The sequence below is a fragment of the Chiroxiphia lanceolata genome, chromosome 9 (genome assembly GCF_009829145.1).
Source record: "Chiroxiphia lanceolata isolate bChiLan1 chromosome 9, bChiLan1.pri, whole genome shotgun sequence".
NCBI classification, from domain to species: Eukaryota; Metazoa; Chordata; class Aves; order Passeriformes; family Pipridae; genus Chiroxiphia; species Chiroxiphia lanceolata.
Window position 1 is genome coordinate 26,341,246 of NC_045645.1, and position 18,022 is coordinate 26,359,267.

General features: G+C 42.2%; 1 protein-coding gene across 3 annotated transcripts; it reads right to left on the reverse strand.

Annotated features, from left to right (window-relative positions):
• Positions 1-4,131: 4,131 nt before the first annotated feature.
• Positions 4,132-17,926, reverse strand: NUF2 (NUF2 component of NDC80 kinetochore complex). 3 transcript variants are annotated; one of them, XM_032696123.1, is made up of 13 exons: positions 17,724-17,926; positions 16,687-16,761; positions 15,221-15,297; positions 14,519-14,580; positions 13,515-13,612; positions 13,010-13,083; positions 11,713-11,809; positions 10,749-10,811; positions 9,758-9,895; positions 8,739-8,879; positions 7,758-7,933; positions 5,659-5,794; positions 4,132-4,996 (listed from the first exon to the last, which is right to left on the reverse strand). In XM_032696123.1, exons 1-13 carry the CDS (start codon positions 17,844-17,846, stop codon positions 4,847-4,849), a joined length of 1,410 nt encoding a protein of 469 aa, XP_032552014.1. In that variant the 5' UTR covers positions 17,847-17,926; the 3' UTR covers positions 4,132-4,846. The 3 variants fall into 3 exon arrangements, with proteins under 3 accessions (XP_032552014.1, XP_032552016.1, XP_032552015.1); XM_032696125.1 differs by lacking the exon at positions 14,519-14,580 and having other exon boundaries at positions 13,515-13,557; positions 15,275-15,297; positions 17,724-17,915; XM_032696124.1 differs by lacking the exon at positions 17,724-17,926 and having other exon boundaries at positions 16,668-16,722.
• Positions 17,927-18,022: the final 96 nt, after the last annotated feature.

The window sequence follows — 18,022 nt, forward strand, 5'->3', positions numbered from 1 at the left end:
GGGCTCTGAGCAACCTCATCTAGTGGGAGGTGTCCCTGCCCATGGCAGGGGGTGGGAACAAAATGATCTTTAAGGTCCCTTCCAACCCAAACCATTCCATGATTCTGTGATAAGATACTCAGCACCATTTAAGAAGCCTGCCTTCCCTTACCACCCTCTCTTTGTAATAATTTACCATGCAGGGGACCTCAGGTACGAAGGGAAGCAATTCTCCCTCTTCCATTATCCCTACAAGAACAAGCCCCTTTTGCCTGCCAGGGCCTACAGCAGAGGCAAGGATGGAACAAAAGGTGGTGCTGCCAGGGGCAGGTGGTGAAGAACAGAATCCATTCCCTCTCTGTTGTACCAGGAGGGTTCTCTCACATCCACTCTCTCTGCTTCTCTCAACAAAGAACAGATGCTCCTTTCTACGTATTTGAGATCAATAGTAATTTCATGGATTTTTGCCATGCTACCTATTCTCTCAGGTGTCCTTTTTGTCAGGTAGAAGCTATCACCCTCCCACCTTTCTCCACAAGAAACCTCCCCTGCCATCAAGGATTCCCATTCCCCAAATCTGAGGCTTTTCAGCTGGCAGAATACTGAGTATAAATTTAAGTCAGGCACAAATTTAAAACAGGCTACTTTGATGAACTCTCCAAATGGTTGGAGAAAGTTTTCCACAGATCTCAGACAGGCACTAAGCTGTGTCATTTCCATGGAGAACACATCCTTATGCAGCAAACCCTGCAGGCTGTGGAACACCTCAGCAATGTACCTGCCTGACAGGTACCACTTCCCAGTACCAGCTTAGCCCATCCTCTCTGGGATCTGCAGGGAACTGAAGCTCCCCAGGATCAGCACACCTGGCAAGTCATTCCTACACACAGTTCATCACACACAAGCTGCCTCATAAGGTTTTCCTTTCGTGTGTGCTTTGGAACAGGGAACAGAACAGGAACAGCTGTGTCCCAGGGACATCATTCCCCGTGGAGACCACTATGGCACAGTGACACAGCACACTCGTCACTAGAGAGGGTGCTGTGAAGGAGAACAGGTAAGTCGAGAAAGGAGAGGGCTCTGCATGCAAGAGTTAAATAGCAGATAGATTAGATCTCATCATTTGAGTTTTCCAGGAAAAGTATTGTGTTGCTATGGAAACCTCAATATAACCTGGGTTTTCCCTCCTTTTGTTTGCTCATTTTCTACAAACACTGGCCTCGCCCAGTCCTCTCCTGTTGGACTTGCAGCTTGCAAAACCAACATTTTTTTCCTCTAATGCCAATTTTTCTTTGCAAGTACATTTTTCAGTGCGTTGCCTTTCACAGTATCACTGTCCCAACCTCCAAAATCTTTTTTGCAGTAAGTACTGCATGATGTGCTACCCATTAGGAAACTGTGCTCCTAAACACCTTGCTCTCTTTCTGCTTGGGGAAAAAGGGACAAAAGCCTCATGGTAATAAAACTGAGGCTTTATTCAGTGAAAAAAAAAACCAAAAAAAACCAACACATCTACAACCTCCCTTCTCCCAGAGTCAACAACATCCACCTCTAGTGATTGTGTTTTGGTACTTGTAAGGACCTGTCTCACCCAAGGCATTGCCTGGAGTGTTTACCTCCAAATTTCAACAGCTCCACTCATGTACCTTCCATGTAGCAAGTGAGACCAAACCCAAAAAGCAGCACTGTAGGGCAAAGTCTATCAGGGACAGGCAGCAAAAAGGGTCATATCCTTAGGTGGAAACATGCCAGTAAGTTTTAACTTCTAGTTTACCTGGTCCTGGCCAGTCCTAGAATATACGAGTGTCGAGTTGCAAAGCTGTTACCCTGAAGCCGCAGATTCAGCAAGTTTCCTTCGGCTTCGTGTGGCAGAAATGGAACATGAATCCACAGCCACTCCCCGAGCCGACATCCCCACCAAGTGGCCAGCACACCAGCTCCTCTTCCAGCTCATCCCATACCCCAGCAAGAGGGTCTCAGAGGTGAAAATACAAACCTTGCTCACCTAACCCAGCCCTGCTTGCCTCTCCCAAAGCTTAACAGAAATCAGGCTTCAGAGACAGAGCTCTAAAGATCTTTGCAGCCACGCTCTGGAGTAAAGGCAAAACAGAGGAGTGATAAAGAGGATTCCTTCCTTCCCAAGGAAAGCAGCAGCATTGTGGGGAAAAGGTATCACACAGCCTCTTCAGGTTTTGGGCTCACTTGCTGTGCCAAGCCATAATCTAAGCTTCACACACACTTCCCATCTTACCCACTACTACTTTTTCTATTTGCAGAGATACCAACGTTGGTTTAAATTCTTTTAAAAACTGCTTACAGAATACTGTTTGTAACTCAACAGATTTCAAAACAACTGTGGCCAGTCCAAGCAGCACAATGCAAACGTGCTACAATTTGTGCCGTATATTATGTATTACACTTAAGCATATGCAAAAAAAATTAAACTGCACATTTAAGCAGTAGTTTAGACAGAAAAACTAAAAAAAAAAAAAAAAAAAACCAAAAAAAAACCAAAAGAAAAAAACCACCCAAGAAAATTTTGACTAACACTGCCCTCTTGAGGGAAAGAGAGCTGTATTGCCTTAGCAAAGCCATCCTTCCTTCACTGCTCTTCAGGCCACACTAAATTCCCCACTCTGCCATATAGTTCGTGGTGGATAGAAGTTTTTTGAAAAGCAGCAGTAGACTCACACCTAGGAATCAATTATCTCTATATAAAATACACTTTGCTTATGTTTTATTTATAAGTACTTTAGGTAAAAATAGACAGGTGGCTGTGAAGGCACAAGAGCCTATTGGAAATACAAAAGTCTGTCCCTGGAAATCAATAGTTTTCTTTCTTCATGAATTGCAGCCTTTTATTTTAGCCAACAGCCAGAGTTGCAAAACCCCTGAGAGTAGGAGCCAGAATCCAGCTTTTTCTTTGTGCTGCAAACTCCTGGTCACTGGGATACACAAGCATCATCTCTCCAGCCTAGGAATCTTTATCTGCTGGCTGGAGTAATCCCTTGCAGTATCTATTGGAAACTTTTAGGAATCTCCCAAGAGCTGCTGCAATATCCAGGCTGTGGAGTGTAGCCTCCAAACAGTATTTATGAGCAAGGAGATATTACTGTAATATTTATAGAATACCAAGTCTATAGAATACCACTTTGAATCTCTACAGCATCACCAAATAAAAAAAAAAAGTCACACCCCAAAATTCTCAGAGAAGTTAAAAGAAGAAATGCTTGGCTTCCAGCATCTCATCAAGCTGGGATATAGGCTAGACTGACATGAGAAGCAGGGATATCACAAGAAAGCTCAGGGAAAACTTCATGAAGTCATCTGTCTTTAAATGTCATAGTACTGTAAGGCTGGAGATACCTAGAAATTACCACAGCGTTTTGCACAGGCATCAAGTTCATTGGTAAGTACTGTAATTATTCCACATGTGGCCTAGAGCATGAAGCCCAAAGAGAATTTTTCTGTGCCTTTTAGGTACTCAACAACTTCAGCTCCTGGAAGAAATCAACCACCTTAGCAGTCACTCTTTCCCTAAACTCTGTACAACACAACAAAACTGTTGGGATGAAGAGTACGCTCACTTAAAATCATAAAGTGCTGCCACACACACACCTATCACACAGACTATATTTGATGGAAATGGGAAAACTATGAGAAGCTTTTTACTAGGTTGAAATTTGCAGATTAACACTGACTTCCTCTGAAATGTCTCACACCCAGGAAAGTGGTGGGGTCCCCATCCCTGGAGGTATTTAAAAGTGTAGTTGTGGCACTTGGTTCAGTGGTGGGGTTGGTAGTGCTGGGTTAATGGCTGGACTCAGTCTTTGAGGGCTTTTCCAATCTAAACAATTCTGTGCTACAGTGTGAGGAAAAAAAACCTCACAGCAAAGCCATAGGAGGGTTTGATGCCTCAGTGAGAGCTTTAGAAGCAAGGATCACCTGCTGTCCCTGACTGACTTGCAAGCACCTCTAGTTAATAAGAGATGGAGAAGAATTAAAACCAGAAAGATGGTTTGAATCCTCCTCCTCCTTCCATCATAAAAAGCTCTGCAGCACACATTCCTAAAAATGTACAAAGCAAAGTTTTTCAATTGAAATGTTATGCCCAGTCAGTTAGAGGAGTAGAGAAGGAAGAGACAAGAGAAAAAGGATTAAATATCTTTTTATCAACTATTGTAGAAGGAACATTTTTCAAAATAATTAAAACCACTGTGGCACACTGGGTGCCATCACAACTTAAGGTACAAAATATCAATCTAAAATTTTTAAGAGAATTAAGAACTCTAACATAGACATTTTAATAAACACAGATGGGGGTTCAATACCCCACAGAGCAGAAATAAGTTCAGGGATTGAGTGGGACTGTACTGTTAACTAAAATGATACTCCTGTGTGTTTACAGTTACCAATATTTGTCATGAGAGCAACTTGGCATTTACATGGATGCTACTGCTCTGTCAGGATTTCATCTTAATTGAGTAATGGTAGTGGAATATCACCTGTTACTGACTTATCTTGAACAGTCCATACATTCAGGCCACACCAAGGCACCAGGTCTTCCCAGAGCAAAACTTACAGAACAGTTTCTACCAAAATCAGGATTCTATCTAAAGTCTTGAGCAATTTGGGGTTAGCAAGAATTGCAATATTACCACTAAAACCAGATACTGAGTGTTTTCTTATCCATGTTAGTGAGCTCATGACATCAGGATCTGCCTACAAAGCTAAACGTGTTCTGACATGGGTTTTTGAGAAAGCTGGCTTTTGCCTGGAATCAGTATCCACCCCATGCAAAGCACAAGCTCTTGAGTTCAGGTACGAGGACAAACATAATGAAAGTGGAACACAAGTGCAGACAGGCTTAGTGACTACTTCCAGGAGACTGAATGCTAAGCAGCCCTTTCTTTAGTTCAGCAATTCTCTCTTTTCTTGAGGCTTCAAAACTCTTTGCTGTCTTAATGAGAGATTCATGACACTTCTCCAATGCAGCCTTCAAACTTAGGTGTATTTCCTGGAAAGAGAAGATGAAGAAAAAAAAAAAATCCATCAGCAAAGTTAAATCCTTATCAAGTGTAAATGTTAAGTGAGTGATGTTGTGGACTCAAGTGATTTCAAAGGTATCTAGTCCCTGGCTCAGGAAGCAGCACTCACAAAACACAGGGGAGTTGCAACACATCAGAAAAATAAGAGCAGCCACAAACAAAATCTCATTATTGCAATTCTGTTGAAACTCTAGTGGTTACAACACTAAGATGGTCAAGCAAACATCACTAGCCCAGTATTCACACCATTCCTTGTCCCATTCTTTGTTAACCTGTGTCACCAAGGTCTCTGCCACTGTGACTGCTACCACTGCCCTCCCAGCATTGACAGTACTTCAGTAATGAACAGATAGGATGAGATGCTACAGGCTGTAATCCCTTACTCTCAACCCATCAGGATTTCTGCCGCTTTCCAAAGCTGAGTTGGACAGACATCTTAACAAAACTCTTAGAAGAAAGTATTTGTGATATGGCAAATGGTCCTGTGTTTGAGAGAGGCTGTTGAGAGGATTATTGTACTGCCCATACTACAGTAACTGTTCCTTTATCTACACAGCTCAAGTTAAAAATCAGTTTTGATTTTTTACCAAAAAGAGGATTCCTTTGTGGGGAGGGGGTAAAGAAACCTCACCTTGGCTTTCATTGCTTCTTTCCCAGCATTCTCCTTCAGCTCCTCAATTTTGTACCTTGTCTGTTGGATTTCCTTGTGAATGGCCATCACTTTATCATATACAGCACCCCTCTTCTCCTGGACTTTGTTACAATATCTAAAGGTGAGAGAAAAAAAGTTAGTACTGAGCCATTTGACTAATTCCAGATTAAATTTAACCCCACCACGAGCAAAGCTTGCATTTTAGGAGCATGAAACTAGCAGCTTCTAGAAACAATGTATAGAATTTACTTGCTTGGAAATTAACCCAATTTTTAAACTAGAACAACTTACGTACAAGAAGGGAAATTCAAAGTGGAGTTAAAGGAGGATGTTGAAGATCCTCAGTTGCTGTCAATCAAGGCAACTCAAGTGACCTCAGTGGAGCAAACCCAACAAGCAGCTGGACACTGTCTTTGAGTGATGCAGGTTAAAAGCAACACAGCTGCACTTGATGTTTCAGCATAACTGGATGTCACACATTTTCCTTAGCCCTAGATCCCATCCCACCAAACTCTAATCCCATACATCTACAGCTGTTACCTGCAACTTCCAGTCCATCATTCCACTGTGTCCCAAGGACCAAATAATATTTCCCCAGCACACAGGTAGATCCAAGTAGCTCCAGCTGTGAGCTGCCACATCATCAGCAAAGGGTGAGTGTGGGAACAGGGGATCTACTCTGACTTCAAGTGCAAAACCCACCTACCAGTTTGCCCTAAGCATTTGTACAATAATTACAGCTGGAATTGTAGCAACAGCTTTCTGTAAAGAATGGCTGAGATAACTCATACTTAGCAAGAGCCTGCTTACACCTTCCTACCTCAAGGGAACAGTCAGGACACATTCTCTTATTCACAAAAAAAACTCATCTTCAAACTAAGGTCACATCCCTTCCCCCCTTGCTTATCAAAGTATCTAATTTTATCACTCAATGGAAATACCTAACACATTAAAACCAGAAATCAGCAGCAACTTCTGACATAAAGAAGCATTAATTATATTATTTTTGTTCTCTACCGCAGAACCACAGAATCAGTTGGGTTGGAAAAGACCTCTGAGATCACCAAGTCCAATCTCTGACGGACACCAAGTGCCACATCCAGTCTTTCCTTAAGTACCTCCAGGGCCACTGACTCCACCACCTCTCTGGGCAGACCATTCCAATTTGTAACCATCCCTTCTGTGAAGAAATTCCTCCTAATGTCCAACTTATTTTCCTTCCAAATAATCTCCTTTAGCTGGTACAACACACTAAATAGGGAGCAAAGGCAGCCTGGGAATATTTCTGCCATTCTACAGACCACACAAACCTTAAGCATGACTAAATCTTCCTTGACTCTCTCAGCTCTGTGGAAGAAGCTCTCTTCTGTCACAGTTAATCTACTCAGCCAATAATTTTTCACATTCCCTTTCCTATCCATGTAAGAAAAAAAAAAACTGTTATATAATAAATTCTCTAACAGTTCAGCTCTTCTAATCTCACAGTGAAGCCATGACCTTACAAGGCTGCAGTTTGCTGCTGCAGGAGTGACTGACGTGCTGCAAACACGGTCGTGCAACCTGCCTTTAGCATACGGTAGGAAGGAAGAGAGGGGCTGAGAGGCTTTGATCAAATGACACTTTTCCTTTTGTTTCAGAAGCATCATGTCAGGATAATGCTCCTCCAAGATGAGAGCCCCATTTCCCCATGGGTCTCAAACATCTTTGATAATGAGCAAAAGTGGCAAGGGAAATTATGAAAAATTCATGAAAGGCAAATGGGGCTTTGTTGAAGTCTGATAAGTTGGAAAATTATCCCAATGTGACATTCTCTTTAAGAAGATAAAAGAATCAAGAATAAGCATTATAAATTAAATTAGTGCTCCAATAAAAGAATTGCTGTCAAGTCACATTGCAATTATTGATTTGAGACCCCAAGTCCCTGCCTGAAGCATCACTGGTCTTCATACAAAGCTGTCCCACACTGCTCATTTTCTTCTTACTGCTAAGCTGTGTACCAGCTGTACCAGACATGAACTTTGGCAGCACATAAAGAAGACATAAAGCAGCATCAGGCAGAAACATCAACTCATCCTTACTCAAGCACAGTGCACTTGTGCTGCTCAACATCTTCACGCTTCTTTTGTATCTTCAGCTCAATCGTAGCCAGCGCCTCACGTTTTGCAGTGACCAGTCTCTTTAGGGACATTTCATCTGTCTTCACCCTTTTCAGCTCTATCTGAGCACTGTCACTCTGGTCCTCAATATTTCTGACCTGGAGTACATAAGGACAGAAATAGATTCAATAAGGGAAAAATAATCAAGATAACATTCCCTGTTAGTGTACTAAGATTAGAACTAAGTTGCTGCTTTTTGGAAATATGACTGCTAACTCATTCTCCCAGTGAAATACCAGTTCTTTATCTGATTATAAATGCATCCAAATGGACAAGATCCCATTACTTAAAATGACTTTCAGAAGTTACTATGACTTCTGCTAACTCTTTGCCAAGGGTAATTGGAACACATGCTATACAAATACCCAAAAAGACTCCACAGCACTTTTCAAATGCTCCTAACAATTGCATTCTCCCAAAACCAAGTAGCAAATAGCAAGGTACTGTATTGTGACAAACACTTCATCACAGAATGTCTGCCTTAGTAATATTAATAAGGGCACTTAAGACATGACTCTTCCTGAAGTAGCAATTTTTTTGCTCTTAGTTTCCACTCTCGAGGCAGAAGAAACTCGATTTCACTCTTCTTCTTCCATCATTTCTTACCAACAACCCCAAGACAGTTCAAACTATTTTAGGTCAGGTTTCTATGGCAACCAAGGCTTTGACTATTCAAAGTGGTCAATAGCTAGTGCATAGTACATTAGGTAGTGCCACACAGCAAAGCAGCAGCAATGTTTTACTGACATTATAAAGAAGGACATTTTCAAGTTTTCCAAATTCCTTCTTTACAGGGAAGAGGAGAGATGGAAACTTTCACAGTACAGACATTTACTGATGATCACCTGTCGTGCTTAGACATTAAATTCACCCTAATCAGATGTAATTTTGGATAATACAAACCTCTGATAATACACTGGCCAGTCTCTCCACATTTGCTCCTTGTCTTTCCATCTTCTTTTTGTATAACTGCACCTCCAGTTGGCATGATGGCAGAATCTCAACTAAGTCTCTGTAACTCTCATATTTCTGAGTAATTTCTTCCTTTAAAGAGAAAAGACTATTAATAAACAGCTTAGGAGTTATTTTACATAGAATTAAAGCATATCGACTTTTGTACTCATACCCTCATTGTTTGCCAGACACTAGAAGTAACATTTAACAGTTACTGAAATGAGATATTAAGTTTGTAAAAAAAATAAATAAATAAATAAAAAATTTGGAATCACTGTGTTTTACACCAAACTAACTAGTACAGTGAAGAAATTCTATACTAGTAAAATGAGAGTTTCATAAAGTATCATAAGAGCAGATACCTCAAATTACAGAAATATAGTTTACACCTTTAGAATAAAAATACCTACAGAGGCATGAACAATCATGAACCACAAAAGTTAAAAGACTGGACATTAAAATTAAAAAAGCTAGGAAGGGAACTCAGTGATTAGCATACTAGTGGAGACAGCCATCAATTCCAGAAACAGTGAACGATAACAGAACCATTACCAAGCACATATTCTAAATCCAAAGGCATTTGGGAGCTATCAAATATTGTCATCTCTTGAGAGCAAACAGCCAGACAGGTACATTACAGATTCAAGAGTTCTACATCTAGCCTCACAAATAAACAATTACTCATTGAGGAAAAAGCAGCACTGACTGCAATCCTGCTTAAAAGAAGAAGCCACCAGCACAAGCAAAAAAAAACACCCCCCAAACCAACCAACCAATCAAAAATAAACAACCAACTCGGTCATGAACCTTCAGTTCTCTGAAGTTATGATTTCATTTGGGACTAACAACTGTTCTGTTGATGTTTTACTACATGTCATTCAAAAAGCAGTTCTAAATGATGACAGTTCAGTAAAACATGTGCTTTTTCTAATATAATACCTCCTTGTGTGGAGAGAGGAAGACCTCACCTTGGATTTCTTCAGTTTCTTAACAGTCTCTTTCATCTGTTCTTTGTAATTTTTCAGCTCCTCTGGACTCTCCACAATTTTTGATTTCAGCTGCTCTTGTTCTTCTTTCAAGGTAGCCATAGCCACTTTAAGGTCATTCTGGTTAACAAGACAAACACGCTTTCAATATTAGCAATTAGGTGAACAAAGAGGAATTGTATAGCATTGTTTGCCAGGATCTTATAACTAGACAGGTTCTTTGCTCTGTAGTCATTCCTCATTAAGAGGTTTTAAGAATAAATCCCTCTATACAGCACTAACATTTCAAAGCAGATAACAGTCCATTTTGCTTCCCTAACTTGCTTACAGGGGTGCAAATAGAGTCACAAGAACTGCAGTTAACTAGTACTCCACAAGGAGTCTGCCAGCTAATCCTAGAATGGTTTGGGTTAGAAGGGACCTTAAATATCATCTCATTTCAACCCCCTGCCATAGGCAGGGACACCTTCCACAGACCAGGGTGCTCAGAGCCCCATCCAGGCTAGTGCACCACTATCAACTCTCCTTCAGAATACCTCACCTAGGGAAACCAAGGCAGTCACTGGAGGGTTTCAGAGCCAGTCCTATTAGCCTGGTAGAAGAGCAAAAAGTTTCCTGTGCAACCTCTCAAAACCTCCTGTTTTGTCTCCACCAGGTCAGTGCTGCCTCATTAGCCCACTTTGTGCACTTGAGGTAAGCCCATGGCATCTCAGAAGTCCCTTTATCAGTTTCCTGAACACAGAGAGCTTGATGTTGTAGAGATGTGTATTTAAAGTTAACAACAAAACCAGCTACTGCAGTAAAGCTCCCATGGAAGGGAAAAATTAAGCTGAATCATTTTCTTTAGAAAATTAATGATCACCACCTGAAAGTTACCTAGCTCCAAGAATAATTTTATCCTAGAAAGAGAGATGATCTATTAGTTGATCTGAGATGGAAGCTACATCCTGCATCTACACAGAGGTGTACTCACCAGTTTTCGGGTACTCTCAGCAATATCCATCTTCTTTTGTGAAATCACTTCTTGCAGAGCTGCCTAAAAGAGCAACAAGCTTTAAATAAACATCTCTGCAACTGCTACCTGCTTGACTTTTCTATCAGACCTGTCTACAGGAGAAATCCCATTTATGGGTCCTTTGGAGTGTCATAACCAGCAGACAAAACTGCAGTCTATAAGACTGCAAAGACAGGAAGGAAGGATGTTGTTGCAAATGCCACTGGGAGCAGTAGGTAACTAGGAACAGGGATAGGACTGACTACCTCTATTCCTACCAACCCTAGCATTATTATACCCCCACAACCTTCTTTGACAGAGGCCCTGCTCTTAAGGAAAAAAAAAAAATCTAATTTAAAGTTCCAAATAATATAGAAGTCAAGCATATGGTTAATTATATTAATAGTAAAGACATGACTTGACATAAAAAACCCTAACCAAAGGTTATTACTTTTTTTTTTCCCCAAGGAAGATGAAAAGGTTACACATGAGACCTTAGAGGCAAGTTTCCATTGCTGAAAAAAGTTACCCTTGTAATTAACCCCACTCTTTTTGCCAGGCATTCCCTTGGGTAACCCTTCTTAGGCCACATTTCTTGCCATGGCTCACCTCCTGTTCCAATTCTCTAAATTCAGATGGAAAACAAAAGGAAAAATACACATCACAGTTCCAAACAGTAACACAGGTATCTCCCAAGTCATTTCCAAAAGAAAGAGTCAAATACAGTTTTGTATTTCCCAAGTCTGATTTCAAGAATGTTTCACATTCCTTAAAGCAAAATGAAGAGGGGCCAGACACAACATTGTGTTGCAATGACTTAAAGTCAGAAAAGTCTCCTTTACCCTCTGTGTTACAGGTAAGGGAACAGAATCAACACAAGTGAGGAACAGCCACAACTCAAAGTCATAGCAGTGCTTCAGAGAAATCTGTAACAAGGTGATACCTGTTTGCGGCGATAGTCTTGCCTTAGCAGGTGCTCCAGGTCCCGAATGCTCTCTGTCAGCTGCTTGACCTCTTCTTGATGTTCAGCTGGAACGGTGCTAAGCGAGAAATAAAGATATTGCACAGCTTCAGCATCATTACAGTCAAGTCAGAGTACAGTAGATACAACAATCACTCTCCCCAGAGAGTTTACAGTCAGTAACTTTAGTAAACAGAGCAAGACGGTCTCAAATTAATACATCTTATTTTCCTTTGCTTGCAAGACTTGGAAGCATAATCTAAAGGGCTATTTTGGCAAGAAGTGGTACAAGCACAAAAGAGGACTAAGTTCAAAGATCACGTTAAGCAAAGCACAAAGAACAACACCTCTATCAATTTTTGTGGTGATTTTCACTTATGAAATTTGAATAATATTACCTGCCACAGAAACAGCTTGTATCAAGGTAGACCTATACTAGCTAGAAAACCTTCTGTGTAGCACACACCAAAAGCAGCTGTCAGAAAAAACACTTTGTTTTGAAAGCTATCTTGGAAACTAGCCATCTCTTCATTCTATTTCCCACAAACAAAAACAAAACTTAATGGTGCAAAGACACAGGCAGCAGGACTAAATGGCTTGAAACAGAGATTGTGGCAAACATGTCAAATAACTAAGGTAGATGACTTTACCCATCTATTAAGTTAAAAATGGGCTTCCTACAGCTACTGAAGAGATAAAGACATCATTAGAAACTAACTGTAACAGCAAAAAGTTTCACCCTAGTCCCCAATATACAAATAACAGGATTCTCTCAAAGCAGCCATATATTCCCAAACTCATTTTCATTCTCTGCCCGCAGAGAATAAACACCCACAGCTCCCTCAGCCACACTCCAGATCCCTCAGCAGCTCCACTGCCCTTCTCTGGACACACTCCAGTCCCTTAATACTCTTGTTGTGAGGGCCCCAAAACTAAACCCAGGATTTGTGGTGTCACCAGTGCCCAGCACAGGGGAGCAATCACTGCCCTGGTCCTGCTGGCCACACTTTTGCTGACACAAGCCAGGTACCACTGGTCTTCTTGCCCACCTGGGCTCATGTTCATCTGCTGTTGATCGGCACCCTCAGGTCCTTTTCTGTCCAGCAGCTTTCCAGCCCCTCTTCCCCAAGACTGTAGGATTGCACAGAGTTATTATGTCCCAAGGACTCCACACTTTGTTGGCCTTGTTGAACCTCACACAACTGGCATTGTCCCATTGATCCAGCCTGAACAGGCAAGTCAAGCAGTGCCTCTCCTGGTGCTTACTCCTCATACTCACTTCAGTTTCTCCAGCTTCATTGCTGCCTCACGATTCGCAGCCTCCAATTGCTGGTGTTTCTCCAGAGCTGTTTTCTGCAAATTAAATATTCAGATATTTTTTATTTTAGAGGAATATAGCTTCTCTCTGAGCTTCTGTTCGCTTTGCTCATCATTATTTCGCATGAAATGCATCTCTGAACTGCTGAGATATCCAGAAGAGAAGCCACCTACAATTCAAGCTTCAGCCCACTGACCATTGCACCCATCTTTTCTCAAAACAATGCAAAGTGTCAATCCTTCACTTACCAGGCTAAACTATCAAATAATTATTGAGAAAAAAAAAAAAAACATTTCAGTAACATCCTAAGTAGTAACTGGTACCTTCCTGTACTACTTGGCTACATTTAAAATTCCAACGTGTTACATAAACATGAAGTTAAACCACAACCTTTATGCTCCCATTTCTAGGTTAACATTAATTATACTGCAATAGGCATCTGGAGTAACACAGCACCCAGCCTTACATAGTTCAGTTGTAACTCCAAGTAGACCTGACGCCGGAATTCTCTGAAGTTTACAAAGTTAAGGATGCCACTCAAGAAGCGAACAGTCCTCTTTGTTTCTGAAATAGGAATTGCAAGATATCACTGTGCTGGTTTCCACATGCATTGCAATTGCTTATGAAAACTTGGGCAAAATATAATTCAGAGAAGAGGCAGAAATTACAAAACAGCATTCAAATTAGTTCTTCCCCTGCTCACCCTGGAAAGATTTCAGACTACACAAAAACTAGCACCAAGCTAGTTGGAAACTCTTAGCAGTTCTGTCCAGTTCAGCAAATGAATAATGGTACCTGGGAAAAAGACTGTTAACACACAGCCTCCCATTAAAACAGAAGGCAGGGAGAAGGTGTGTCAATCTTGAACTACAACTCTGAAGAGATAACCTCTCTGCAACTCTCAGACTAACTGAAGGCAGCAATTTGAACTGCAGGGACTTTTGGGGTTTATTCCAAGCAATGTGAAAGATTATTACAAATATGTTTTATTCAAGACAGATCCAGAAGTGAAAGAGTTCTTCACAACAACCTTTTCCAAGTTGTTTGTGTTGTAGCAGAGCCACCACAGCTGGGTATTTAAAAGGGTGAAGCAAAAATCCAATCACTTCCTACACAGGCATCAGCATAAGAAATCCTACAGGGTTCCAAAGTTGTCAGGGTAATTTTCATTGCCATCTATTCTTACACTATTTTAGGTGTGTCACAGTCCACTCTCCAGATCAGCAGTTCAACAGACTCATAGCATTTAAAACTGCCCTCAGTTATTGACCTAGATCAGCCTACAAAAGGAATAAGAACTGCTCAGTAGAACCAACTCGTCAAAGGGCCACAACAAGGGTCAGAAGAGGAGCTGGAACCCAGGGACCATACTAGATGTCCATCTGGTAATGCCAAATAAGAAAAAGCACCTGGATATCAAGCAACACCCCCCACCCCAGGAAACCCAAGAATTATAATACACTTGCTTACTTGGGTTTAAAATATCAGCAATTTGGAAATCATTAATCCGGCACACCGGCAGCAAGCGCTCCCTGCAAGGAAAACAAGACACACCTCGTCTGTGGTGACCATTACTCAGTTTGTGTGCCATAACCATTTACTACAAAACATATCTTGTCCTCTCATCCCAGAGTATTTGTGCTTCAAGCACAAGCCTCAGGAGAGTAACACAGCAGGACTCCACACACTGATCAGCATTAATAGTTTGCATTCTTACAGCATCTCAGATATTTCAATTGTCAAAATACATGCCTGTAGAACAACTTTTCAGCTTAATTAGGAAACTCCTACACATAACTATTAGTCTATTCTGCCCTTACAACTGAAATAAAGCTTAAAGTCTAACACTCACACGATTCCAATAGACTTCAGACAGCAAATTTACACAACAGGAACATAAGATCTCTGCTCTAGGTAATGATGACCCTCCAGCCACTCCAAGTATGGATTTGTGCTCCAGCTTGGTGAGGCTGGATTATTTAACCCATTCATTTTTACAAGATAGGAATTTTGCTCTATCAAATATTGCTGCCCCCTGTTCATCTGCAAATTTCACTTTGCTCAAAGCCAGTGGAATCACCATCAGCACAAAGGCATAAAACCCCAAAGCTTTTAAAAACTTGGACTTTTACAAAAAATAGCAACTGAACAGGTGCAGCATCTTTTACTTACATGTGAATATACAAATTGCAGACAGGTAGAAAGCCGTCATATATCTGTGGATACATTATGTCAACGTTGACTGGCATCTAAAGAGTAAAGAGAGTCAGTGCATAAGTAGAGAATACTTATAATAAAAATTACACAGGTTTCCACAGCATAAGATAATTCCAATAGGTTACACACTCTGAGGATCATCTTCCCATCCACGGGGAACATATATTAAAGGCTGAAAAGTGTCATCAAGTTAATCACTCTCGTTTTTGGCCGAAAAACATACAAGACAACAATAACTAAAGCAGCAACATTATAAACTCTGGAATTCAACCTAAACTCTGCTTTCATTTGTTCATAACTGGTGCAGGACAACAGTCTCTGCCCTACACACCTACCAGCAAGAAGCTTTTTTTTTTAAACACACCAAAATTGACACACTGAACTGTTTCATGAGGAAGTCAAAATGAGAAAGTAGTGGTACACTGTCACATTTTTCTTATATTTTAAATCTCACAATACAGTACCCCAGCTAATGCCATGCCCTGTGAAGAACAGTTACCTTGTGCATGTAAACTGAAAGGGAAGAGCATATCCAAAAATGCTATGAGACAACACTATTTATTCTCATTTTCAGGCATCAGTTCTTGCCTAACATAGGCAGAAGACCAAGTACCTTGTTCACTATGACTTATCAGCCTCTCCTTACTTTTCTCTCAGTTAATGGAGAAGGAAGATGATCAAATATTAGAAGCAATATTTACTTTCCTTCTAGATCAGTCCAACCTCCTCCAGCTGTGGGCAAAGGCAGTTGCCCAAGGACACAGTATGTATTTTCAAGGCTGGACATGGTGTCCCTTCTTAAGCTTGTCCAGTTCTTCCTGGACTTTACAGACCTTTCTGGCACCCTCAGCATCTCAAATAACGAAATTCACAGCTTAACCACAAAAGGAGAGGGCTCTCCAAAGCCTGTCCTCACAGCCTACAGAGGTAAGTGAGCTCCTCTTCATGCCCACTAGCTTCTGTAGTGAAGCAGGGAGTCCACTGTCCATGGAAAAAGAAAAGAAGCAAACCTAGAGGCAGCACAGCCACAAAACCATTATTCCTACAGGTATCTTGAACTGAAATTAATTATCCAGATGAAGGGCAATGACCAAAGCAACTTCTCAAGGCCTCAGCAACAGCCCACAGATGATGCTCCCGGGTTCATTTACCTCTGGTTAACGAGCCATGCCCATGGCTGTGCTGCAGTACTGCAATCCCATTCCTGTCTAAGAAACTGCCCTGAACACAAACTCAAATGCCAGTGGCGCTTCACACACAAGTTTTCTGCAAAAGAGGCAGAATTCCTAAGCTCCCATTGCTGCAATTACAACACACAAAACACCAGGCTGCTTGCCATTTGCTAATGAGAAACTTCAACACTTGTTAATGGCAATATTCTTTTCCTTTCACATTCCATTACCCTGCCACCACAGCCATACCACATAGAAGTGTTCCAGGTTGATTGCATACACCTTCTGCAGGATTCTCATGTAAATCAGGTGTAAAACGTCAAGCTGCAGGAAGAAAGGACATGAATCAGTATTCCATACGTTTGATTATTCAGGGCTCCCAGGCTAGGCCATAAAACTAGTTCAGCCTTTAACACAGGGAGGCCGATTTCACTGAGCCACCAAGACAAATAAGTTTCACTTTTCAATATTTTGCAGTTCAAGCAATGCTTGCTCGTGATTCAGTTTTAAGGGACAGCAGGTAGCTCAGACAAGTACAGCCCTGACTATGTATGCCAGGCCCAGTTTTCATTACACTGTTGCTCATTGAGCAGTTTTCAAACCAAGTGACACCAAAAACCTAAAAAAAAAAAACAAAAAAAAAGTCATAGAAACTATAATCTTGTAGCAAAGAGTGCCCCCTTCATCACAACATTAAAACGAACGGGAAAAAAACACCTATAAGCCAAATAGTTTTTCATTTATAGCTCTAATCCATTATCAATTTTGTTTCTTAAAAACCATCATCCTGTCATTTCTTAAGCAACTAGGGCCAGACCCCTCCCTCCACAGGCACAAGCACAGGGAGCCACCTTGAGGCATCAGTTCCACTTTAAAGCCACTTTTCTTCCCCCGAGGACACTCATTAACAGCAACACTAATGGTCGGAGCGACACAAGAAGAAAGAGGGTGAAGCAGGGATGGGTTTAGAAGCCGGGGGCCGGTTTAAAGCACTGATTTATCAGCCAAACTGTTGGAACTATGAGACTTCACCAACCACTGCGGCTATTTTAACCCAGTTCCCACAGAACTGGGAAAGACAGGCCGGGTACTGTGATGACACCACCCGCACTTCCTGGCGAGGCCCGAGAGGCGAGGAGAGCCCCGGGACTCCAAACCAACCCCGGAGCACGCACCCCGCGGTGACACGGGCCGGGGCAGCGCCCTGTGACACGCGGGGATGGGGGACGGGCACACGGGGATGGGGGACGGGCACACGCGGAGTCGCCCCGCGCCGCCTCACCCACCTTGGGGGTGCCGAACAGGTCGCTCTTGACCAGGTTTCGGCCCTCGGCGCCCGTCAGGACGTACGTGCGGAGGGAGTTGATGATTTCGTCGGGGCTGTAGCGGGGGAAAGTCATGGTCTCCATGGCGGCGGCGGCGGCGGCACAGCCCGAGCCCCGGACACAACGGCCGCGCCGCCGCCCGCCCGCCGCTTGAATGCCCCGCGCGCCGCCCACGCACCGCCCGCCGGCCTATCAGCGGCCGCGCCGCCGCCGGAGGGGCGGGGATTGAGGAGTCCCTGCCCTATCCGCGGCCGCGCCGT

Coding starts and splice junctions, on each gene's coding strand:
- NUF2 (XM_032696123.1), bottom strand. CDS start 17,846: ATGGAGACCATGACTTTCCCCCGCTACAGCCCCGACGAAATCATCAAC. Junction 15,298..16,686: donor ACCTGGAACACTTCTATGTG/GTATGGCTGTGG, acceptor TTTACTCTTTAG/ATGCCAGTCAACGTTGACAT. Junction 8,880..9,757: donor AGAAACTGAAGAAATCCAAG/GTGAGGTCTTCC, acceptor TTCTCTTTAAAG/GAAGAAATTACTCAGAAATA.